Raw genomic sequence first — 25,406 nt, forward strand, 5'->3', positions numbered from 1 at the left:
GGGGGCGGCTCTGCCCCTCAGCAGGCCACTGGGCCTGTTCTGATGGTGGTCACAGTTCCCTCTACCTTGCCGGCGCAGGGGGAGGGGGCGGCTCTGCCTCTCAGCAGGCTGCTGCTCCTCTTCTGCCGGTGGGTCGCAGGCCCGCCTACCTTGCAGGAGTGATTGGAAGCTCTGTCCCGCCGCGGGCCACTGGGCCTTTTCTGTCGGTGGTCACAGTTCCACCTACCTGGCAGGCGCGGGGGGTCGGGGGTGGCTCTGCCCCTCAGCACGCCACTGGGCCTGCTCTGTGGGTGGTCACAGTTCCCTCTACTTTGCTGGCGCAGGGGGAAGGGGCGGCTCAGCCTCTCAGCAGGCCGCTGCTCCTCTTCTGCCGGTCTGATTTCACCTCTTGAAAGAGAAAAATGTCGGTACCTGTTTCGGGTCTGCAGAACCTGGCCACCATCTCTGGGGCACCCTTCATGTAGCCACGGAAGTGATGCTCCCCGGCCAGCTGAGCGATCACAGACATCCTCTGCAGGCTTGATGAAAACGGAAACTGGCGCAAGATGGCAATGGCTTCTACAGGACTCTGCAGAGGCATCCACAAAAGGGAGCTTAGAAAGACCACAAGAGCTATTTCCCAGATGCATGTCAACAAAATAGTTTCCTCCTCCATGAGCCTAGCACGTCATACAATAGTGTATTTGTCACAATATGGATACTTTCCTGGCTCCCTTCTAAGGTGACTTCCTCGACAAGTTGTCTGATCTGCAAGTCCTGTCCCCTTGAGTGTCTGGAGAATCCTAATAACCTTACAGCTAAGCTCACTTCCTGTGAGATGCTTCCCTCCCCCAGAAACAGCACACGGCTCCTGTCTCTGGACTCCTGTGGCTCATTCTTCTGCTTTTGTTGGAGTTGTTGGCACATCATATCACACTTATTTGCACCTGTATTGATTTTTTCCCAGTCTTTGGGCTCTTCCAACACAAGCCCAGCATGTCTTAGTTTGAATCCTAGCATACGGCCTGGCATTCCCCAGTAGTCAGCAAGCAAGTGCTGAACAAATGAATGGATGGATTTACAACTAAAAGAATGACCAAGGCAACTATGGGGTTTGTTAAGATAAAGCTTAAAACCGTAACATAAAAATAGGTGAAAGTCTGAGAAGTTTCACTCGTCTTAAGGGAAAAGAGCTATAGGATTTAAAGAAGCAAATCATACCTGGCTGGCTTCTGGTCCTGGTTTTATTATTGTGTTTGAGTCTGACATGCCAAATTTGTAGGCGTTCACATTACAATCTTCCATTTTCTATTGTAAAATGAAAACATTTATAAGATGCCTTGGAGAAAAATAATACAAAAGAAATATCTCTCATTTTAATATAACACTTTAATCTTTTCAAAGTCCTTCTCACATAGTTTTCTCTTCTAGGATAATTATCTTAATATTGTCATTGTCAAATTTCTATTGTGTTGATTTATATTTAAGACCTTTTTGTAGAATGTCAAAAAGCCAGAAATATTGTGAATATATTTTAAGTTGTAATTGATGAAAAAGTGCTGGCTGCAGATCAAGGACTCTTCCTAAATGGTTATGTCTAGTAATTGGAGGATAGATTAAGTAGAGATATAGTCTTCAATATTGTGGAGCACAATAGCTTTTAGATGGGTTAGAATTATGTCCTGAGATAAAACTGAGACTGTTTCTTTATACTATATCTGTGCTACTAACCTAATTTATTTAACTAGGGAGTTAGCAAGTTAGCTATTAGCCAATTAGAAATCACATTTGAAAATGGTTAGTATTCTTTAAATGCTACAATGGTAGCAATCTATACCACTGAGAAACCAATACTAAAATATGGGAAAGGCAATTAGATAGAAAGAGCAGGGGAGGAAAAATAAGATAGCATCTCTTCTCTACTATGTCACTTAGTTGTTTGATCTTGGGGATATCACTTCATATCTCAGATTTTAATTTATTCTGAAAAATATCCTTACATTCCTTCTAGAGCTAAAATTCTTAAGAATCTATAAGGATTCCTCCTTAAACTCAGTGGAGGCTTCCTAACTAACAAACTCCAATTTCGATATTTAACTCAAATCTGCTTCTGACTCAGCCTTAAGCCCAATGAATAATCTTGCATATTTATGCTTTGTTGGGGGGATACAACTGTTCTGACAGTTCTTACAGAGATAATACTCAAGATTTATGTTTCCAAAATGACCCCGACTTGTATGTCACTTGTAGGCAAACCGACCCTCCTCTGATGGGGAAGGAGACATTACTGGACCAGGATCCAAGTCGTATGTAGTAATCACTCATCATTGTTCCAATGACGCTGGTAAGGATATTGCTGTATGGTAACATACAGGTTCTTCTCATTAAGATCCAGTAAACTGGTTACTGTTTTGTCTTTATGCCAAAAATTTCTCCACAGCAAAAATGGTTTTTAGGTCTGGGGTTGTGGCTTAGTGGTAGAGTGCTCGCCTAGCACGTGCAAGGCCCTGGGTTCAATCCTCAGCACCACATACAATAAATAAAATAAAAGTATTGTGTCCAACTACAACTAAAAATAAATAAATATTTTTTTAAAAAGTTTTTAAAAAATGGTTTTTAACTGACTTCAGAAACTTCTCTCTCTACCAGATTCCCCCTTTAATTCATTTGGCCTGTAGGAAGCTAAAATGCCTCTACCACACATATTTCCTATTAGCTTCTTCACAAGTTATGTTTCATGCCCCTACAAACATTTGTCTCCATTTTTTAAGTTGTTGATAAAACTTTATTGTTTTATTTATATGTGGTGCTGAGACTCGAACCCAGGGCCTCACACCTGCTAGGCAAGTGCTGCACCACTGAGCTACAACCCTAGCCCCATCCATTTTTTACAAGTATAAATGCTCTCTAATACTTTATATATCTCTGTAAGTGGCTTTAGAATGCTTTATTTGTAGGGCAGAAGAATGTAATTAATCAGATAGCTCATTCATGAACACCCTCCACTCATTTGGCACAAGATAGTGTTCAAAGCTCCTCAGAGCTCATCATCTCGGTGCTCATTAGGTCTGTGAATGAGATATAATTATCCCAAATGAACATATGAGAGACAGACTTGGAGTTTTGACTCTGATTTGCGAATACATGACAGAGACGGGTGGAAGGCAGAGCTCTTCCTGCTATGTCATGGGAGTCTCCAGGATGGGCTCACAGCTTTCAGTTGTCATTTGCACTCAGCTCAGACATTGGAATCCGTTGGAATGAGGATCCTCCAGGTTGATATGTATGATACAGTAACTACCAGCCACTGAAGCTAGTTTTAAAAAATAAATTATCTTTTGGTACCAGAGATTGAACCTAGAGGAGCACCAAGCCACATCCCTAGCCCTTTTTATTTCTTATTTTGAGACAGGGTCTCACTAAGTCCTTAGGGCCTCATTAAGTTGTTGAGGTTGGTCTCAAACTTGCTATCCTGTGGCCTCAGCCTCCCTAGTAGCTGGGATCACAGGAGTGTGCCACTGTGCCTGGCTGCTATTTAAATTTAAACTAAAATTATCAATTCAGTTCTTCAGTCACCTTGTCACAGTCAAGTGATATATGGCCACAAAAGACCCACCTTTATAGAACTCTCTCTCCCAGGGTGTTTGGAGAACATTTGCACCATGCTATAGCCAGTCAAGAAGGTTTTGAGGTCAAATAGTTTTATTAAATGTTGCATATCATGTCCTCTCTTGAATATTCACATTGCAACCATGGTATATTAAAGAAATCCTGAAGAAAAATCTTTTTAACTTCGTGTAAACAGCAGTTTCCAAATTTATTTGCTATGGAGCCCTATTTCACATTACACTCCTTGACAGAGTTTTCTGAAGCGGAGGTTGGCAAATTCTGGCAGGATCAGAGCAGAATTCATTTTAACCACAGTTGGAAAGCCTTCAGGACTCCCAGCACAGATCTCTTTACATTCTCCTCATTTGATTAAATAAGCCATGAACTTACCCAGGCCGTGCTTTCAAACATTTTGAGGTCCAGAGGGTCTCCCTGGATGGTCCCATCAAGAAGTATCAGAGAGTGGCAGCTGGCCATGGCTGCACACAGAGGTCCCCATGGCAAAGCCTTGCCCGAGGCAAAGCTGTGGACTTTCTGAAAACTGGTAGAGAGGATAATAAGTTAAGGTCTTCAATAAAATCATTTTGCATACTCTGCCCCTGAAAGTTTGCGAAGGCAGAGATTCAGGCACCTATCCTTATACTCAAAGCCCTTCAATGGCTCCTCCTGCTCTACAGGACTAAATCCAGACTCTCTAAACTGGTAGTTAGGGTCCTGTGGGCCCCAGTTCTGCCTCTCCTCACAGCTGCTACTCCTACTGATGTTCTTTATGTCCTGGATTCTAGGCCCAGACACAATTTCTTGCTATTTCTATACTTGTCCAGGGACTAAGCTGCCTTCAATCCCTTCTTCATTTAGTTTCTTCAGTTTTTAAACAGACTGCTCTGCCTGCAGAGTGATCTTTAGACAACCTTTCTCTGAGTTGGAGATGAATTTCCTTCATCAGAGATTGCCACTGGTCAAGTTAAACTGTAACTTCAGGGGGCTTGGTACAATTCCAGGGTTTTTTGTGACATTACTTGCAGCCATCTGACATAATGGCCTTGCTGTGGCAAAGCATGTGAGCAGGCAACTCTGAGCTATACCTGCAAACGCTGTGGAGCTGGCTCCAAAAACTACATACCCTAAGCCAGAAGGTCCTAGTTTCATGATGTAGCACGGTAGGAAAGGAGCCTACCTGGTGGTTTCAGGCAAGTAAAAGCATGCCTTGGCTCGGCAGTATTTCTTGCTACCCAGCCCTTCCAAATTTGCTGTGTTTTCCTGAAAACCCCTGCCTCTAAAGACTGTTTTCCTCTTTGACAGTATAGAATGGCTTGGTTTCCCTTCCTCTCCTCCCACCTCAGAGCTGAATGGCAATTGGGTCTAGTTGACTCTACTTCCTCAAAAGCTTCAGAGTACAAGAGTGTGGGAGGGAGATGGAAGGACTGAAATGACACACATTCCATCATGTTCACTGTTCTGGCTGACAGAGGCCCTATCTGTCTAAAGGAAGGCCAGCTGGGACACTGGGCAGTCAGGAGCAGAGACACATGAGTAGAGTTGAAAAACCAACTATCTTCTAAAGAGTCACACCACCTGTCTGCTATTATCTTGTGCCTGCACTGTACCTGCCCCAATACCATCTTGGAGGGCCCCTATATGACTTCACTGACCATCAGCTGCCTCAGCCACAGTTTGAAGCCAAAATTGGGTAATCAGAGCCAAAGAGCAGAAGTCATTACCACTCAGATTGAGAAGACAAGCCTTAGCCCTACAGGGATGGAGCTAGGAGACTAGGGGTACTCTCTGTGGAGGGCCCTCCTCCCCTCTCCAGTTCTGTTCTGAGGTAGGTGTGTAAGTGATTACTTTCTACTCTCTCTAGAGCTACCTTTTAGCCCATGTTTATATAATTTTGAGGTCCAGAGGGTCTCCCTGGATGGTCCCATCAAGAAGTATCAAAGAGTGGCATCTGGCCATGGCTGCACACAGAGGTCCTCCAAAACTTATCTCAGGTGCCATCTCTTTCTATTGGCTTTCATTGATCCACCAAATTTCAAAACATTTTCTACATCCACCCACCATGTTATTATATAAACCAAGACTGTGTGTCATGCTTCCTCATCTTTATTGCTTCTTCTCTATTCTGATTTCCTGCCTTAATAGTAACAATTTTCTTGGCCTGTGTTGTACTTTGGGGATGAGTATCTTTGTACGTTTTGATCCCACTTGATTGTGAACTCTATGAGGGAGGAGACCTCTGTCATATAAAATAAGGAGCCTTATTTTCGACCTCTTCACTACAACTACTTGCATCAGAAAGACTTTGCAGCTATTAATCAAGCCTGATTTTGATTTCACACTGCTTTTGTGTTTTTTTCATTCCATTCCTCAATCATTCACCTTATTCTATTCCATTTTTTGAGGGTGCAATTTGAAGACCTACTTTCCCGGTCTGGATCAGAACTTAGGACTCACTCAATTAAACAAGTCAGAAAAATTGGGAGCTGATTCCAGCCCATTACTATATATATTTGATGTGATTCTCATCCTTCAATACTGGAAGGATGGATTTGAGTACCACCAAGGCAAGCACACCATCACATTTCATCTTCCTTTAAGGGACCTACCAGTTGTTGGCAGTAGGAACAGTCCCCCAGAGGTCCAGTCCATCTTCTGTAAGAGTGCCTGTCTGAAAAAAAAATTAAAATTGGTATTAGTGTAAGATTTAAAGCATTTAATTATGATGTGATTTAAATGAAACTGAAGCTTCCAAGAAATTATCACAGATTCAATTGTCCAAATCCTTTGTAAGTGTCAAATTTTAAATATGCTGACATGTGAGTCCTTAAGACTATGTTGATAATCAGGTGATTCAAGTTACTATGATGATAAAATACAAGTGCTTTGTTTTGGTTTTGTTTGTTGTTGTGTCTATTGCTGTTATTATTGGAGAAGCTCAGTAAGTGAAAATCCAACAAGAACCAGTGTGAGTTGACTCTTCAGTTGGCATCTGCTGTCTTTCCAAAGCAGAGCTCAAGATTTCTTTTTTCTTTCTTTCCAAGACTGTTTAGTTCACAATTTGCCATCTGGTTCACAGTAATTTTCTAAAAATATGGGTGACAGTGACTGTCCGGATTGATAATGAAATGTTGGTAAAGGGCTTTGAAACTACGGAGAGAAACTAAGTGCTAATAATAGATATTAATTAATGTCCATGAATGGGTTTTATTGTGAGAACAAGAGGAAAAGGCTCAGGAGATATGATTTGCAGTACTATGGGAAAGTGTTTGTCATATAATGTAACCGAGAAAGCAAAATGGAACCGAGTTCTGTCACAGCACTTAATTTTTTTGTTGTTTCCCAGTCATTCATTAATTGCAGACCCTGGTGTCTTGCTGCAGTCGGCTAACAGCATCAGTCCTGCTTAACACCCAGACAGAGTGCAGCCCCCCACAGCTGCTTTGGCACTTCCAAAGCAGAGCAAAGCATTTCCAAGCACTGCAGAATATCCTATTTCAGCACTGAGTTCTGGGCCTCTGACATGAGTTTCTTAATGTCATCTCTGCATAAGACACTGAATTTTGTAGTTTCCTATCCAAATGATATCTGTTATCATTCAAGCACATCACCTTAACATAATGGTTTACTGAGAAGGGCTTATGATGGTTTTCATTCTTAAACTGAGCAGAAGGGCAGAGATAGATTAAAGGTGAAATGAACAGCCTAAGGGGACAGTGTCCTGTTCGTTGGAGTGGCAGAACCAGAAGCAGCCCTTCTGGAGTCTTCCACCACTAGAAATGTTAAGCAAATTCTACGGGACATGGGGAAAGACAAAGCCCTTTCTGAGGTTTCAAATTAAAGAATTAGGAATCTTTATTTCACTCGTTCATTTGGATTCCACAAAAGAGCTAACTTGATTGAGTTATTCCTTGAAATAAAAACAAACTTTTCAAGACCAGTTACTTGCTTCATTTCCCTCCTGCGTTTTACAAAGGCCCAACCTGTGTGTTTGTTTTCCAAATCCCCTTGGGTTGTTCGATTTCAAAGAGTTAGCAGGTTAATTCAAACCGAAATGTTTTCCTGATGACTAGATTATGTTTTTAAACATTAATATTTTGAACATGAAAACAGAGATAGTGCTGAAGCAAGACTGAAATGAGACTGTGCTGCTTCTCTATGTGAAAATGACCCTTTTACAATAAGCTAATAATAAACAGAAAGCTCAATTATATTTGAATTTCTAAAAGAAATAAGATAGGAAAAACAAACAAACAAAAAACAAAGCAAAAGCACTGTTAGCATGAATATAAGCCCAGGCTTGGGATAAATTGGACAAAAAGAAAAGAAACTTGTCTTAGAGAACTTCTAACAAACCAATAAAAACAGAAATATATATGGGGACATATATACACAGAGGCCCAGTGATAGGTATCTTCTAAGTTGAAATAACACTGGTTGAAAATTCAATTCATTGTAAAGCGTGTTTATTTCAACATCACGTTGACAGAGTTTTATAATGTAAAATTTGGAAAAAAAATATCTTGGCAACAATTCTAGTCCAATCCTTCTATCTAAATAAGGCCATGCAGAAACTTGGTATCCCATCCAGGATTATATTTCTCATTTTGCCAATTCCTAGTTGGGAGGTCTTTGCACTACAGCATGCTGTCATGCCATATGGAATTTGGCCAAGTAAGCCTGGGAGCAGTCCCCCAGACACACTAGCAGATGACAGGAGGATGAAAAGGAAGGAGTTTTATACAGGAAGTAAAATGAGCAGCTTTGGGAAAAAATTGGCCATTGAAATGAATGAATATATAATGCACATATTTTACCAGTGGTCCTCCTGTATTCTAGACACTAGTGAGGCTGGTGGGTAAGTAATGAGAATCCCTGTTAGAAAACTTCCAAGGAGTTGTTATCTGGCCCCAAATCCCAAATGAAGCTGCTGCTAAATTAACCCTAAGGGTTCTGACTGATGGCAATTGAGGACTTCCTTTGTCAAATAAAACACAAAGAGATAGGAAACTAAAATAATCTAAAGCGATACACGGGTCAGGTCTCCTGGGGCTTTTCCAGTTTATTTTCAACTCTCTGTTTTGACTCTCCTAGAACTAGGAATGATCTCTTTCTTCAGTTGTTCACAGGTGGCCTCCTCCTCTGTCCTATCTCTCTTCTTCCACCTCTTCTCACCAATTCCTTCAGATGGGATAAATAAAGTACCTATAGAAATGTCACTTATCTTCTAAAAAAAAAAAATTGATAAGGACTCCCATTCTCCTTCCAGATGAGGCTCCGCCTCTCAGCTTGTGTGTCAGCCCCCAGTGCTGTTCTCTCCAAACAGCCTATTGTCCTCTGTTCTGGAATGTTCCTGCCTCCCACACCACTGTGCTCTTAACAACTTGCCTCTGACTCTGGACCTACTTCATCATGCCCGACACTTTGCTCAGACCTTCACCAAGCACACATCACACAACATGATCATGGTCTACACTCCCTGACCTAGGTCTATCTCTCTTTAATGGAAGAGCACCGCGGACAGCATTGGTGGGTTAATTAAGCGTGGCCAAAGCCTTGATCAATTATCTAAACGCAAATGAACTAAAGACAGGGATGGACAAACCCAGGCTCACTGTACTACACAAGCCAAGTTTCCTGGCAATACTGAGGGCAGGATCTGAACCAGTGGGCAGCTGGTGCTGAAGTTCCTCAAGTCTCCAAAGAAGAGAAGGTCTAGGGACCTGCCCCTGGGCAGCAGTGTTCCCATCTGGCACATACTCCCCCTCTGCCACTTTTCCAGGCCCCTAAGCACAGAGACCACCTGCTCTAGCCTGGAGCCCTGATCCCTAAGGAGAGAAGAGTGGCAGGAATGTCTAGACACAGGCCACTGTCCCTGCCCTCTCTTTCCTTACAAAAAGCAGAGGACAAAGAGGAATTGTTACTTGAGCTATAGACAAGGCACTTCAAGAAACAGAAATGTTTCTCACATTTTTGCCTGAAAAAGTCCAGCAGGGAAGTTATCAGAGTAAAAGATTAAAACACACACACACACACACAGCACCAAAAAACATTAAATTTCACAGGGAAAAATTTCATGATATGATGACTAAATTGCAACCTTTAGAGTCACTGGAGTAGCAGCCAGAAGGTGATCTCACTCTAGCTCACCGTGTGGTCTCCTCTGGCCTCAGTGTTCTCCCTGGAAGACCATTCCCCCGACCACTCTGCAGCTCTGCTATCCTCAAAACCATCAACCCTCAACCTGGGAAGTTTGGGTCTTACTTTGTCAAAGCACACGAGGTTTATTTGCCCACACATGTTGATTCTCTGTGGAGAGATACAGAAGATTTTCTTTTTCTTCAGTCTCTTCTGGGCATACACGATGCCTATGGTCAGGGCAGCGGGCAGCACGGGAGGGACAGTCACCGTGAGGAGGATCAGGGCCATGGTGGCGGTGTCTCTTGGGGGGATCTGGGGAAGGGAAAGACATCTACACAGTTAGCCCAGCACGGTAGGTCAGCACCTTCTTAACAACTGCCTCCTACAACATCATGGGGGCCCTGGTGACTTTGGCTCAGAACCTTCCTAGAGTCAGTTCTCTGGGGGCGAGTATTCTTTTTTCTGTCCCTAAAAAATGGAGACATTATCTCTCACTACAGAACAAAGGAGAACTTCAATCCTTATTCCAGGTCTTGGTTTTCTCCTAACATCCCCTGCACCCAGGCGTCCACCTTCTCTGTTCATCAGACCTCCATGCCCCCTTGGGCTCCCAGGACACCAGGACTAGTCTCTGGTTACATTTCATGCAACAGCTTGATTGTTGGCCCAGCACTAGGATCTGATACAAAGGAGGGGCCCAGTCGAGAATGGTGAAGGAGTGGTGAATTAGTAAGGCTCTCCCTTAGGGCTCGCCAAGATCTGAGCATATATTATTAGCTATAGGGAAGCAGAATTAAAATGAGCTTGCTGTCACTGGAGCAGGCACTGTGTTAGGCTCCGTACATTATTTAATTCTCCTCACAATGACTGCTTTCCCCAGCTATATCTACCATAGTTTTGATCCTGAGAACTCAGCTTGCTTAATCCTGAATCAGAGCAGCCTATCACAGGGGCCAGGTTCAGACCCATAAAAAGACAAGGTCTGGGGTTCAGTTTGCTGCTCTGGAGGTACTGGATGTTGAGTGCTGCCAGGAAACCTCCATTCTCTGTCTATACCAGGGCTTTGATTTTGCATTTCAGCTCAATGTTCTTGTTCCCAGCTGGAACTGGCACACTGCCTCACATTCTACACCCAGTGGCCTTAACATTTCATCCACCTAGTTCTTCTCAGGCTCCATTCTACTAGTAAAGTGTAGTAAAGTGGCCTTCCCTGCTATCCCTTGTCCTAGAAATGTTTCCTGGAGGCTTTTTTTTCCAATTGAAATGACTATGCAGAGGTTAAGTTTGAGTATGAACTCTAGTTATGTCTTTGTCCACCAATATGCATTCCCTGGCCCTGACTCCACTCCACAAACATGCAGAATTCACTGATGCCACCACTTTGGACACCATAATGAGGCCATTCAAGCTGAGTTTCGCACCTGTGTTTGGATGCTTTATTTACATCTTTTTCCTACCCACCTATACACTTATGATCCCACCCTGCATGTCTATGTAGAGACTGTATGGTACACAACAGAACCAGACTCTGAGGACCAGAAAGGACCTCAGGGTCATAAGTGAAAACCTGCCCTCCTGACCACACCTAGGAAGAGAGGCATCCAAATGAAACCTGATACTCTGCAGCTTAAAGGGATCCCAGGAGTTATCAGTGCTATAAAATTAAATTCTTAATTTAAGAGCCCAAGCAAAACACATAAGTGTTGGGGATTACTGGGGATACTTTCAAATACGTCAGGAAAAAGTCTAAGATCCTTTTCAATTAAATCTACTACCTTGCTAGATTTCTCTCTTTTCTGATGGCTGGTTCTAGAAGACCCTTGTACATCCTTTCTTTTTGTTTTGCTCACTCAAATTAGTGTGCCCTTCCTGCTCTCTGACCTGATTGACAAAATCTCTCTCATTTTATCAGACTTGAGAAACATGTATTTCCTTTAAGGCTCTTTGGGCTTGGATGGTACACATGTCACACTGGGAGGGACCCCTTGGCAACTTTTCATAACTGCACTATCCAATATGATTAGATGGCCACTAACCATATACAGCTATTTAACTTAAATTAATTAAAATGAAATAAATTGAAATTTCATTTCCTCATTTATATTAGCTATATTTTAAGTGCTCCATAAGTACAGGTGGCTCTGTGTTCTCATATTAAACAGTGTAAATACAGAGCCGATTTACAGAATGATAGAACCAAGAAGCAAACTAACCTAAATTTCTTGTGTTAGGCCGAGCTGTTAAAAAAGCTAAGCTACTGAAAAACCTTACCCCCCAGTACTTACTTCATGGTACATATATATTCCTAGGGCATAGAAAAATCCTACAACCCCAAGACAGGCCAGGAACACAAGGAACTTGAAGGCATCGCTGTATAGTTTGAAGTTCAGAGGCCGGGGGTAGAGGATGGATCTCACCAAATCCCCTTTTGCTGTATTGTAACCTACATGGAGACAATCACAGGTGGAGTAAGGTCCTTGAATACACTTTCCAAACCCAAAGTGGTAGAGTCATTGGAGCTTGGAATGAGAGCAGCATTGCTCTGACTTCACACTGTATTTGCTTTCCTTGTTAGAAGTCAGCAGAGCAGTCAGTGGCCTTCACTTAGGCCTGCTCCATTTCTATTGTTCTGGGAATCAGTGTTTCCATGGCTCTTGCAGTGCAGCTCCCCATTCCACATGAGGGCTGAGAAAAACCGGACTAAGGAACTGAAGAATGTGTTAACTAGAGAAAATGAGATGCTGCAGAAAGACACTTTAAAGTAGACATGTGTTGAAAACAGATATTCAAAAAAATTGAAAATTAAGAAAAAGGGAAAGTGCAAGTAATATCCTAATATATATATGCATATGTATGTGTGTATATATATATATGCGTGTGTGTGTATATATATATATATACACATGCATCTGCCTTTAATCATATCATTCTTTTGCTCCAAATATTACCACTTTCTTAGAATAAAATTAAATTTTCTAGGCATGGATTTGAGGTCACCTTCAATTTGATTTACTCCTATCTTGCTGGACTGATCCCAACTATTTACTGATTTTAGAAGACGCCTTGTATATTTTCTTGTATTTTGTAAACACAAATCAGACTATTCTAATAGCGCTGATGTGGTTGACTAAACCCTCCCCATCCTATCAGCTATGTTAAAATGCCACCTCATCATAGAAGTGTTTCTAGAATTCTATTCTCATACTTCATACCAAGAATAATATATCTCACTCTTTGGGGTCCCTGCAACACTTGGTCATATGACACCCATCATCACTGCATGTTTTAGTTAACTATAAGTTAATCTGTCTCCTACAACAGAGTATCATGACCTTCCTTCCGGGAAAGGTGTAGCTCACAAATTATTTCTTTAGCCCTCAGTGCATAGCACATGGCAAATACCCATTAATATCTGAATTAGTGGCTAAAATGATTAACTATTATATAGTCTAGACAGGAACACCAGTATTTTAAGTACAAAATTTGCCTTATCTCCACTGCTATATGGATACCTGGTCTGCTTAAACATGGCTTTATTACCTTTGGAGAATAGGAGTAGACTTTTCTCTAACTTGCTTTGTAAGAATTTTACAGTGGTTTATGGTGGCTTCCATGGTCTTTAACTATTTGTTTTTGTTTAGACAGAAGGCTGAAGATGCTCTAAAACCCACTAGCTAGTTTTAGTAAAAAACACAAAGTCATGTTTTAACTAAAAAAAAAAAAAACTAATTCATCCAGAACAATTGAATAAAACATCAAACTAAAGCATATTGGCATGCTTGGTGTCCATGAATATGTGAGGTGACAGAAACACAGATCAGGGTTAAGGACTAGGAGTTGGGACCAGGTCGTGAAAGGCATTGGTTGTGAATGGCATGTGGAAGTTTGAAGCTTATGTGGCTAGGCATGCAAAACTTTAGGTGTGATATGCCTGGGCTATTCTAGAATGTGTGTTTGAAGTGTGATTTGAGTTCAAGATCAATTCAAAGATTAGGGCAAAAGTTGAAAGTAAAGAGTCCAGACTATTTTTCTTATAATAAAGTAAACATGGTGTGATGAAAGCCTGCACTAAACAGTGACTATGGGAATGAAGAGGAAGGTACAGGACTCAGAAAAGAGGGATAGCCCTCTGAGGCCATAGTGGAATCACTGGTGCCCTTTTGGAATGAAGGAAAGTAAGCAGTTAAAGATACCATTAAGAAACTAGCTTGATGGAGAGGCTGTTAACAGAGAGGCAGTGCAGGAGGATAAGTTCACGTTTTGATGCTTGATTTTGAAGAGTCTGTAGAGTGTGCAGGTGGAGGTAGCCAGCAGGGAGTCTGATGTACAGCCTCACAAGCAACCCCTTTAAAGGAAAAAAGACTTGACAGTCATTATGGTTGACACATTTTTTTTTTTGGCAAGTGCTCATAAAATGGAAGGAAAAGAGAAGAAACCTATGGACATTAGTCAATCCAAGAATATAGTTTGGCCTTGAAGGAAATATGCATTATCTCTGTGTATCTTTCATCACACACAGGGGTTTAACAAAAAATAAGTCAGAATAGTGGCGATTTAGAATAGGGGATCTTGATAGAAAAGAGTGTGACTGTTATTACTAGAATGTGGTAAACTCCAAAATCCTAAACAAACCTTCCCTGTTCTCATTCTGCTCACCTCCAGGTATAGACTACAGTGACAAGAGTGGAATCCACTAACCTGTCTGCAAAACAACTGCTCTTATGGGTCCCTGCCCAGAAGGCTTGACCTGGATAACTTCTGTCCCACAGAAGAGCACGTGTTTCCGATAGTCCTCCAAGCTGTGGCATTTCCAAGGCATGGTGTTCTCTGTTCCGGGCAGTGGTGTCTTTGTGACAGGTATACTTTCTCCTAAGGAAGATAGTATTTTGTTGATTCTACATAAAACCACAACAGTATTTAAAACTGTTACTTGCCAGTTTCAAGAAATGAGACAACCACAACTTATCGGGTCCTAATGCCCCTCCCATGAGTCAGATAACAGTTCTTAGGGATGCTGGTGGTACAAGCAATGGTAGACTTGATTGGATTTCAAATAGTTACTTAAGATCTGCCTGTCTTCCTATACCTGGTCTGTATGGTTTGTCCTCATGATTTTTAAAGAAACCTATGTTGACTGAGTTGTACTTACCATTCTCCAAATGTTCAGCAAGCCCAGAACCACTACAAGGGATAGAGGAGTCGTAAAACACACAGATACTATTTGCCTTTCATTCCTTCATTTATTCATTCATCCATTCTTTTACCTAATCAGTCAACAAATATTTTGTAAGTGCGTATGCTGTGCCAGGAACTGTGTTGAATGCTAGGAACATAGCGATATACAAGACAGACATTCTGCCCTCCTAAAGCTCAGGGAGCCAGGCCAGAAAATAGAGGTCTTCCTACACCATTTCCAGTAAATTCTATCAAACCCTCCTTTTTATTATTATTCCATTTCCCCCCCAAACCCTTAGTTTTATCCACTGCCACTACTAAATAAAGCCCAAACCCTCTTCCTAGCTTGTCAAAGCCCAGCATTATTCAGGCACTGTTGGCCGGTTCTCCTCATCCACGCTCCAGCTGAACGAGGCCCTTTCATTTCCCTTTATTGACTCCCATTCTTTGCTGGTACCGATTATCTCCCTTTCCTTGATGGCTGCAAGACAAGATACTTAAGGTAAAAAAGAAATTTTGCTCGGAGTTCAAAAATGATAAATTTCAGAGACAAAATAAAAATGTTAATAACACTTCCTGGCTCCCAGATTTAAAGGGCACTAAAGTGAATTTAAAATTCCATCAGTCTTTTGCTAAATGTTCAGTTAGCAAGATAATACGTCATATTTCCAATTTGGAAATAGTATTATATTGATTATAGTTATACAAATTTGGGTCTTATCTCTCTTTCTAGGTAATAACCAAGGTTAGGACTTTAACATATATAACTTTATATGCTCCTCATTTTCCCTGGTAGTATATAATAGGTTCAAATATATTTTTTTGTTAAAATGCATGGATGAATTAAATAAAGGCAATTACTGAGGCCTTTATTGTTTTTCTATTATTGTTTTTTTAACTAGTTTTTTTCAAAAAACTAGTTTTTTTCCCCAAAAACTAGTTTCCTAGCATGGTACATATTTTACATAATAAGGTATAAAAAACTATAAATTTTTTATTAGTAATCTTGAATAGCATCGTCCCCATACCATTTTTTTAAAAAAACAATTATGATATACATCTGTTGTGTGAATTTGCCAATTGCATTCTACATGACTTTGTAAAAGAGACAGAACCTTTTGACATGTCTCCAAATCCTTGTACCACATTGTTTTTTGAAATCAGCCTTTATAACAGGCAAATACTTGCCAAGGTTTTTCTGCCTTGGCTTCAAGAATAGTCATCCACAATTGATACTTTGGTTAATACAGTACTAGTGAACAGTTTCACACACACACACACACAGCCAATGAAATTGGAGGCAGGCAGGTATTGATCAATCAAAGATGAAAGCCATCTGGCAATGATGTGCTCCAGATAGAAGCTCAAATCTGATGATATTACACAGAAATGATCTCCAAGTCTCTTTTATATTATTCCTACATTAATAAGAAATCTAATGCTTTAGTCTTTCTTGAGAACACTCCCCCTCTTCCCCTGCCACAAAAAAGAAGGATTCACCTACAAAAGACTGGGAGACTAAAGAGTCTAAAACAAGGTTTCAGAAGGAAGTGCCAGCATTGCTCCCTGTTAACTGTAGAATTGGCTCCCAGCATCTGGAGACCCCTCATGCAGTCAAAAGGAGATACTCTCCCCTGTCCCCAAGAAGCCAGGTGCCTGCATTTGGTGACATATTGGAAACATCTATGTCCTTGTTTATTAACATCTCTGGAACCATTTGACTTTTAGCAATTTGAGAACAGGAAACATTTCCCATTCATCTTGGTAACTTCAGCACACAACACAGAGCCTGGCACAGAGCAGGCATCTCTGAACTTGTATTAAACACAGGATGAATAAGCAAGAGCAAGGGAAAGGCAGCAAGAAAGGAAGAGAGGGAACCATCTAGCTTATGGACTGGTGAGAAGCTAGTCTGGCAGGACGGCAATATGCAAACACTGAGGGAACTCCTGGGTCCCGGCACACTTCCTGTGCAAGTTTTAAATTTGTAAACAAGAGTAATTTAATGAATGGAGGGAGTGGGCAGGAGATTGTGACAGAATGAATGCCACCCTCTCCCACACAGGTATTTCTAAGAGAAGGAGGAAGCACTGCTTATAAGCATAGGCTCTGGGGACAAAATGCCTGGATTTAGGTGTTTTATTTTCTTCATAAAACATACTTGTTGGGAATTTATATCATGTGTGTACTCTCGTGCTTTCTGTTTTTTCCACCCAAGATGTTACCTCCTTAAGGAAAGAAATCTTATCTGCCTGTTCACTGCTCGTTAATAAACATTTGTGAAGTAAGTGAATGAATGTATAACCAAATGAATCCAAATCTCATCAGCACCACTTGTAAGTTCTGTGATTATAGGCAGATTATTTACCTAATCTGGGTTTCAGATTTTTGTATTTACAGTGACTTAGTTCTTCTCATTGTTCAACACAGCCTGCTGGAGTATTTTGTGCCTCTATTTGAATGAAAAGGCCAGATTTATCTCCCTTATCTGTCAATGTCATAGCATGGAGCCTGGGGCAGGGTAGATGTATGGTGATCTGATTTGGAGGAAGTAACTGATGTAAAAAGTTAGTACAGAACCTAATACATATGAGAGCAAAACAAATGAGCTACGATGAGAAGAATTCAAAATGTTAATAGATTCTCCTTCCCATGATTTCCCTTTTGATTCTTGATTCCTCTCCTTCCAAGGGAGCTGGATACTAAAGGGGATCCATTCCCTCAGAAAAAGGAGGCAGAAAAAAGGACAAGGAGGTAATCACTGGTTTTTGAGTTTTAAAAGTCAGTCATAAATTTGATCATGAATTTTAGGGACTGCCTGAGAGTGAAAACAAATCTTTTTTGTTCACCATGCATGCCCTCGACTGCATTTCTATGTAAATTGGAATAGATAAAACATATAGAATCTAGCACGTATAGGTGGAAGTAAATCAAATTAAAAAGAGACTTACATGTCACATGTCCCTAAGAAAAGGGACCTGCACTAACTTTGTGGAAACTAACTGGCATCTGGGTCTGCCTCCCTTTCCAGGTAGGCAAGCCTCCATCAGTCTCCCAGGTTCAGGGTAGACTAGGAAGAAGACCTGCTCTAGACCACACCCACCTGCTCACTATACAACTCTGGGTAGCCAGATAAGGGTCTGGAGGACAGCTAATCTAAGGGGACGACTGGCTCATGCCAGGTAATTCACACCTGACGCTTTCAAGAATGGCAACATTTGAAGCCAACAATACAATGAAATGTAGGTGTAAGATAGAGTTGAATATCCTGCATAGCTGAGTTTGTGCCAACAGGAGAGGCCAGATGGCAAGGAGGAAGAGCCCGCCCTGGGGGAGGTGTGGTAGGTGGGAAAACAAGAGTCAAAGGAGATAGGACCTGACAAGGAGAGGGCAGCTGTACCCGCTGTGGATCATCTTCCTCCCTCCCACGGTCCTTGTGTTCAGGAACAAAGGTCACCTCCAATTCCAATTCTTCTACTTGTAAACTGGTATGATAATAACTCCCAATCTAATCTGTTTTGTGTCACAAAGAAGTGAGATGTAAAAGTTATTTATAAAATATGTTGCAATAGCGATGCTAAGAGTATTTGCCATATTTATTATTACATCAATAAAGATTTTCGTGGTTTTTTTTTTCCCCCACCAGAATCTGAATCGCATTTGTGGACAAATACCCTAGGAACACAATTGCAGTTTCAGTAATCTAACCCTAATCTTCTGATTGTTCAAACAGGATCCTTTGCACAAATATGAACATGGTGGGAAGTGGGGTGTAGGCTGTATAAAAAGTATTTAGAGCATGCTGGGACTTAAAAGTTTGTGAAGAAATTAATGAGAAAGAAGTATATATGTCTCTATTTCATGTGTCTGTCACCTTAGTTGCCTTTTACGGTACTTAGGTTACATAGATAGTAATACTGTCCCCTTAATTTTTCCCAGAATGAACATTAGAAAAAGCCACTTATCATTTTAGGTCATTTTAGGTCGATTTTACCCATTTCTTGAAAGGCAGCATTGTTCGCCACTTCTAATTCTCTGGAACTCTCTGAGTTTTCCTGAGAATCAAGGGCAGCACTGTACAGTCCAGTCAGGGAGAGGAGAAAGAACAGACCAAGGGCACAGCCTTTCTGTTGCCAGTGAGAGCAGCCATTCTGCCTCACAAGCAGCTGGGAGACAGCGGCTGCATTGGAGGGAGAAGGACAGTTTTTGTTGAGCTTGAGGTTTTCGTGTTGGGTACTATGGCAACATTCTGGATAAAAGATATGATCAGTATGCAAATCCTCATCACTGTCATTATAAGGCAGTTAGATTTCAACACATTAAAGGGGTATTTTGTAATTATACCAAACATATTTATGTTTACTACATTTTCTTGTCTCAATTTTAAATTAAGCAGACTCATTTTTAATGTGAAATCTGCTTATGTGGAACAATTTAGGGATAATGAACTTCCATTACATTTAGGTTGTATTAAGGTTTTTTCCTCCCTGTCTTTACACCATTTGGAAATAGAAAACCTTGACAATCTGCAAGCACAAAAGAAAAGTAGTTTCTATGTTTGTGTTGTTTTATAGTATCTCTTATGACAACTATTTTTCGAACTAAAGAATATTTCATAAATAGTGCCTTACTAATTATACAAATGTAAGTAAACCTAATGAACTGTAAACGAAAACTAGATCTTTCTGCACAGTGAGATCAACTGGAATTATGAGTCCAAAGGAGAACAGAGCTGTTGTACTGTTTCTACCCTAAGGTTTAACTCAAACTTTCCATTGAAACCTTGAAGTAGTTTTCCATCCGTACAATGCAAGGCTAGGAAAAATATCTCTACACCCTTCCAATTGTGGGCATTGCTGGGTTTTGTGGGTTGTGTTTTGCTTGAATATGGGCATGAGCCAGACTCATATTTATGAACAGATTGTCTTTCAACCTGTTCACCTACTGAAGCCTCCCCACCCATCAGGCAATTAATGACATATGATATTAAGTGTTTCTTCATTTAATACATATGGTATTAAATATTTTGTATTTATAGTGAATTAGTTCTTCTCGTTGTTCAACACAGCCTGCTGGAGTGTTTTGTGCCTCTACTTGAATGAAAAGGCCAAATTTATCTCCCTTATCTGTCAATATGGAAATGGAGCCTGGGGCAGGGTAGATGTATGGTGATCTGATTTGCTAAGTGTTGGCTTAGCTGTTGGACAGGGACGACTAGCTTGAGGCAAGCTGTCTACCTGTGAGCATGCCCTCGTTCACCACACAGCTCCCATCGATCAAAACAGCATCACAAGGCAATGATAATTTTCCTGGAAGAATAAGAATATCTCCGGGAACCAAGAGGCGAGATTCCAGCTCCTGCAAACCTATATAAGAACAAAGTTTTCTTAGTTTTACTTATGAATTAAAGCAACTAAGAACCCTTACTGACCTGTTTGCCAAGAGCTATCCTACCTGTTTAAGCCCTTTCCACTCAACTGAAACTTCCAAGAGAACCAGAATTAGGGAATCGGTTCCTGGAATGTAGCAAAGGATTAGTTCAGCAACAAGATCCCATTTGGATCCTAGTACTCAGTCAGTGCTTGGCCCACAGGGAATATTCAACAGCACTTGTCAATGAAGAAAGATCCTTCGGCTGTTGTTTGCATTCTCCACCCCCCCCCCCCGCCCCCGTGACAAGCTTTCTCTCCTTGGATTAGGGCCTTAGGAAAATTGTCCAGAGAGCTTCTGCTGCTTTGAGTGTAGCTCTTCACTCCTTGCAGACAGCCTTGGCTACCTGACCCAGACTAACTCAGAGCAAATGCCAGTGTCCAGCCAGCATCAAAAAGACCTATGCAGGTCTAGGTTCCAGATGATAGTTTGAAATACTTGATGGGATGTATTTGGGATGGCTAGTTGAAGAATATAAAAGAACCTTAAAAGGGTTCTCCAGTAATATCCACATGAATGAAATATGGAGGACAGAGGGAATTTGAAGTAATCCAGACATTGAGTAGGAATGGTTCAATCAGGACTAGGGCAAGTGAGGAGCCCAGGTTGCGGTTTAACAGGGCACTCCCTCTCCAGCCCTGTGGAGGCAGGATTAGTGTTTGTACATCCTTGCTTCCTTGGATTTCATGTCTTAGATGCTCTGTTCTCACCCTAGTTCCAGTCCTGAGTTCAATCAGAAAAGACTTTTTCTCTTTGACGAGTAAGTAATCAAGGATGAATGAGTCAGATTCCACCCTGAAACAGTAGCATGCCCAAGAAGCAGAACAGTATCACCTACCTTTGTCTTTCACAAGGATTGTAACTTGGACTTTGTTGTGATCCTCCACAAGGTTGTGCAGCTTCACTGATTGCTATCAATGTAAAGTCAAAGTTTCAGTATCAGTCCACGTCCTGAAAGCCACCTGATCTCCACAGTGCAAATGCCAACCTGCTGTCACAGCCAAACAACTCCATGCTTCAGCTGCACTGCCCCAACCTCTGCCCCACCTGCCCCACTCCTTGCAGAAGTGACCACGCTTAAGAGTTCGAATGAAATAGAAATAATGCTATTTCCCTCCCAGGAAAAATGATGCAGAGCCACTGTCTCAAAAGACTATGCCAGGGAAGCAAGACTTTATCAACATGTTGAGAATGCACAAGTAAAAAGAGAAAGACTGAGACTGGATGGGTTACCTCCCACTCTAAGCCTCCACTCCCCTGTCTGTAAAACAACAAAGCTCAAGTTGTTCACTAAGCAGATTTCCACTTGTAAAAGCCCGTGAGTATTTAAGTTGTGCTTGATCAAAAGTGAACAGTCACCCCCTCTGCTATAAATGGGGGGTTTTCATGTCAGATGAGTCTGTAGCATGGTGTCATATGGCTCAGTTTTGAATCCTGGTGCTATCACTTACAAGTTATTTACCTGTTTGACTCCCTTTTGCTCATCTGAAAGGAGAAAGAATAGCCATCTCTGTTTTTCTAGGGCTGTTGTCAGTTTTAAACCAATGTTCATAAAGCCCTTTGCATAGTACTCAGTACTATGCTGAGGGTTCAAATGTGTTAGTGAAGAATAAGAAAGTTGCTGAAGGGAAAAGAGTTGTGAGAGTCCACCAGCTGGAAAGGCTTGCCTGAGGTAGAACTCACTGAGATAGGTCTCTGTAACATGTGGAGGAAATGGAAGGAGCCTGGGGTAATGGAAGCAACATCTCTAAACATCTCCTAGCATAATGGCGAGCATGGGAAGACAGAGGTGAGAGGGGATTTCATCCACACAACTTCCCCAGAGTGACCATTGGGGCACCATCAGTCAGAGAGATGGCTGAGCAGGGCTGAGCAGCTGTAGAAGGCACTGCCCCATTGGTATGAATATCAATGACTTGGATGCCATTAAATAGAAGAGGGTTTGAATACTGTGGACAGTACTCAAATGCAGCTTAACCTAGTTCAAACATGAAACATTTATTTTTAGCTATTAAATTATCTTTTTCTGTTCCATTGGTACTTTTTTTAAATGTTACAGAAATGTCACCAGGCTAAGACAAACATTACACAAAATTACGCAACTTTCCCCTTCAGAGAACATAATGCATTTAGTGTTAATATTTATATGGAAAATTTGATTATTTATTTCAGTTTTGCATAAAAAGCTAAACTTCACTAATTTGGACCAATTGAGTAGAAGAAGTGATAATACTGTTGGATACATATTCCATTGTCCTAAGGTGACTTCCTGGGGCTTGACTGTTGGGGCATGCCTTTGAATGACAGGTAGGAGTGAGAAAGTCAGCTCTGATTCTGTGGCAAGAACACTGGAGTTGCTCAGGATTCCTGAGCTGTGGGTCTGGCTCACCCACTAACCAGCCATGTATGGTGCATAAGAAATTTCACCTTATAAGTTAATTGTTTCCTTTGTAAACAAATAACATTGAATTTGACCAATTTCAAGTTACTTTCAAGATCAAACATAGTATGCGGCAGATTTGTTTTACATGTTAGGGATTTATCTGAAACACTCAAGACTTCATAGAAGAAATACATGAGGTATATAAATAATTCAAGTTATTATTTTTAAAACAGTTGAAACATTATGCAGCTACTATGTATCAAGCACTGCTGTAAGTACTTGGAATATATATATATTTTTTAATCTTTGAAATAATTTTATAACGAAAATGTTGTTTCCAACATACATATAAATAACAAAAACATAAAGCAAAAAACTGAGGTTAAAAAATGTTGAAGTCACTTCCCCATAATTGTTTACTTGCTAAACTTGAAGGTCAAACCCAGGTTTATCTGACTCTAAAGCATTATCTCCTGGTGAGTATATTCTTCCAGTGCTTCAAAAGAAAAGGCTTTTTCTTCTATTAGAAGATAAATATCCTCACTTCCAAATTTCTTTCTTTTTTTTTTTTTGCCCAGAAAACTCTTTCAGTCAATGCCACGATGACTTCAGCCTAGCTGAAGAGGATGGTAATCGACACATTTGCAAGTGGTGAAGTATGAGTTAATAATGCTTGACTGTAATTTTCAAACCTCATTATGCTGTAAAGCTGGATTTGTTTATCAGACTTAGCATTCTGCATAACCTGCCATGCTTGCCTGCCTTTGCTCAGGCTATTCCCTAGAATGTTCAGCCTAGTTTTCTACTAGTGAACTCTTTCTAATCCTTCAGATAAATTCCTATTTAAATGTCACCTCCACCCCATAAGTCTCCATCCCCAGGAAGAACGCATTGTTCTATTCCCTGTGTCTCCACCTGTGTTGGGGTATTAACCACAACTACCTGTTGTCTTGTCAGGTCTCCCCAGTAAGGCAGGCAGTTTGCAGAAGAAAGGGGCCATGTATTCATCTCAGCATCCCCCAGAGTCTATCACATAGTAGGCTCTCAGCAAATATGTATTTAACTGAACTGAATCATTCTACTTCTCCCAATGACACTGGAGTAAGATAATGCAGGCATCTTCTTTGAGTTAATGTACTCAGAGGCTCTACAAGCCCAGGTTTCTATGACAACCAACCAGCCAGGAGAAGGCGAATGCTGTGATGCCTGCCATGATTGTGAAGCTCGTTGCCTGATTTTCATTAGTCCCCCTCTGGTTTCTCCAGTTCCTCTTCAGTGGGACCAGGATCAGTTTCCAAGACTAATTTGCATACTATTATTATTCAGCATCTGTTGCTGCATGCACTTGTATTAGCTGTGGCTGGATTTCCTCCAGAGATGAGCAACCAGGACTCAGGTGCCTCTTGAGTCCAGCTCAGTCTTGACTGAAGGCAAAGCACTATGGGGCCAGCTACTCGGAGCTATATCTAGCAGTTACCATGGCACAGCCCAGTGACAGGGCGTGTGGATACAGTACAATGTAAATGCAGGTGGGTCCCAAGGTTTGCACTCAGAACTGCAAGGAACTTGTCAGGAAGGAACTGCTGCAAGAGTGATCCTGGGCTTTGATTAGGTAAAATGTGTACCATTAGTTGAGTCTAGAAGAAGTGCAGGAAGATATCTTCTTGTACTTCTGCAAACACCTTTCTTCTTTCAATTTTTAAAAGCCTGTATTGATTTAGCTAAGTCTTTAAATTCTGTTACATGATGAACTTCAATGTAGGTCGATAGAATGATTTGGAGATAGCAGTAGATGTTCCTTTCTGCATTCCTGCCAACCTCCTTCCCACCATTACAACCAAGTCCTTGGGTCACTTTGAGAATGTGCTCAACAGGACAGTGGGCAGTACTTGATTCAGAGTCAGGAAACCTGGGCATAAGGGTCTACAGCCACCATTCCTTGAGTGTGTGTGAGCAAGTCTCTCACCTTCCTGATTGTCATGTCTTTTACTGTCAGGTGGTAGGAGTGTATGACACCTGTGTGTGTCTCACTTTATTATGTTATCCTGCTCCATACAAACACATGTGTATGTTAGGCATGTGGGTATTGTTGTAAACTCTAAAATACTAAATAAATATGATCATGGAGGATCTGCGATTTAAACTGCAAGGATACAGTTTCAGGAAACTGGCTTGTTTTATATGGTTTAAAAAGATGCCTTACAGGTTGGGTCAGGTAAGCTTAAAAAAAAAAAAAACAGTTGCTAATAGGATTAGCTCTTGTCTTCTAATTCCTTTTCTTCTTTTTGAAGAAATCCTTTGCCATCAAGTCTGAAGTTCCCATGTCAGTCACTATTTTGGGCAAAGGAATTTAGAGATTTTTGCTAAGATGCAGGACCTGAATGTTTAAAATCCATTAGGATTTAAAAATAAATATTAAGCAAATTGAAAATGCAAAGAACAGAAATGACCTAACTTACAAAAGGAAGATCTTTATGTGCAAAACAAGAAAACCAGAACCCATAAAGGAAATGAGAAATACAAGTGACTACATAATTTCTAACATATGGTAAGAGTCAAGGTCAAGAGAGAAAAGATAGACTAAAAATAAAACTTAGTCACACATGTGATGGACATAAAGAGTCTATTAATATAAAATAAAAAGTGTAAAACTCAAATGGAAGTGTGTCTACTTTCACTGGTAATCAGGGCA

General features: G+C 41.0%; 1 protein-coding gene across 1 annotated transcript in view; it reads right to left on the reverse strand.

The window, feature by feature from the left end:
• Window positions 1-25,406, reverse strand: part of Atp13a5 (ATPase 13A5) — a 112,252-nt gene that overhangs the window by 47,256 nt on the left and 39,590 nt on the right. Inside the window, exons 8-16 of the mRNA XM_048804086.1 lie at window positions 21,170-21,242; window positions 20,139-20,267; window positions 14,425-14,595; window positions 12,012-12,169; window positions 9,850-10,038; window positions 6,195-6,256; window positions 3,979-4,129; window positions 1,201-1,287; window positions 412-568 (exon numbers count right to left, since the gene is read on the reverse strand). Of these exons, the coding sequence (XP_048660043.1) occupies window positions 412-568; window positions 1,201-1,287; window positions 3,979-4,129; window positions 6,195-6,256; window positions 9,850-10,038; window positions 12,012-12,169; window positions 14,425-14,595; window positions 20,139-20,267; window positions 21,170-21,242 (1,177 nt within the window). The remainder of the gene's footprint in view (window positions 1-411; window positions 569-1,200; window positions 1,288-3,978; window positions 4,130-6,194; window positions 6,257-9,849; window positions 10,039-12,011; window positions 12,170-14,424; window positions 14,596-20,138; window positions 20,268-21,169; window positions 21,243-25,406) is intronic.

Source organism: Marmota marmota, unplaced genomic scaffold, assembly GCF_001458135.2.
Source record: "Marmota marmota marmota unplaced genomic scaffold, marMar, whole genome shotgun sequence".
Classification (NCBI taxonomy): Eukaryota; Metazoa; Chordata; class Mammalia; order Rodentia; family Sciuridae; genus Marmota; species Marmota marmota.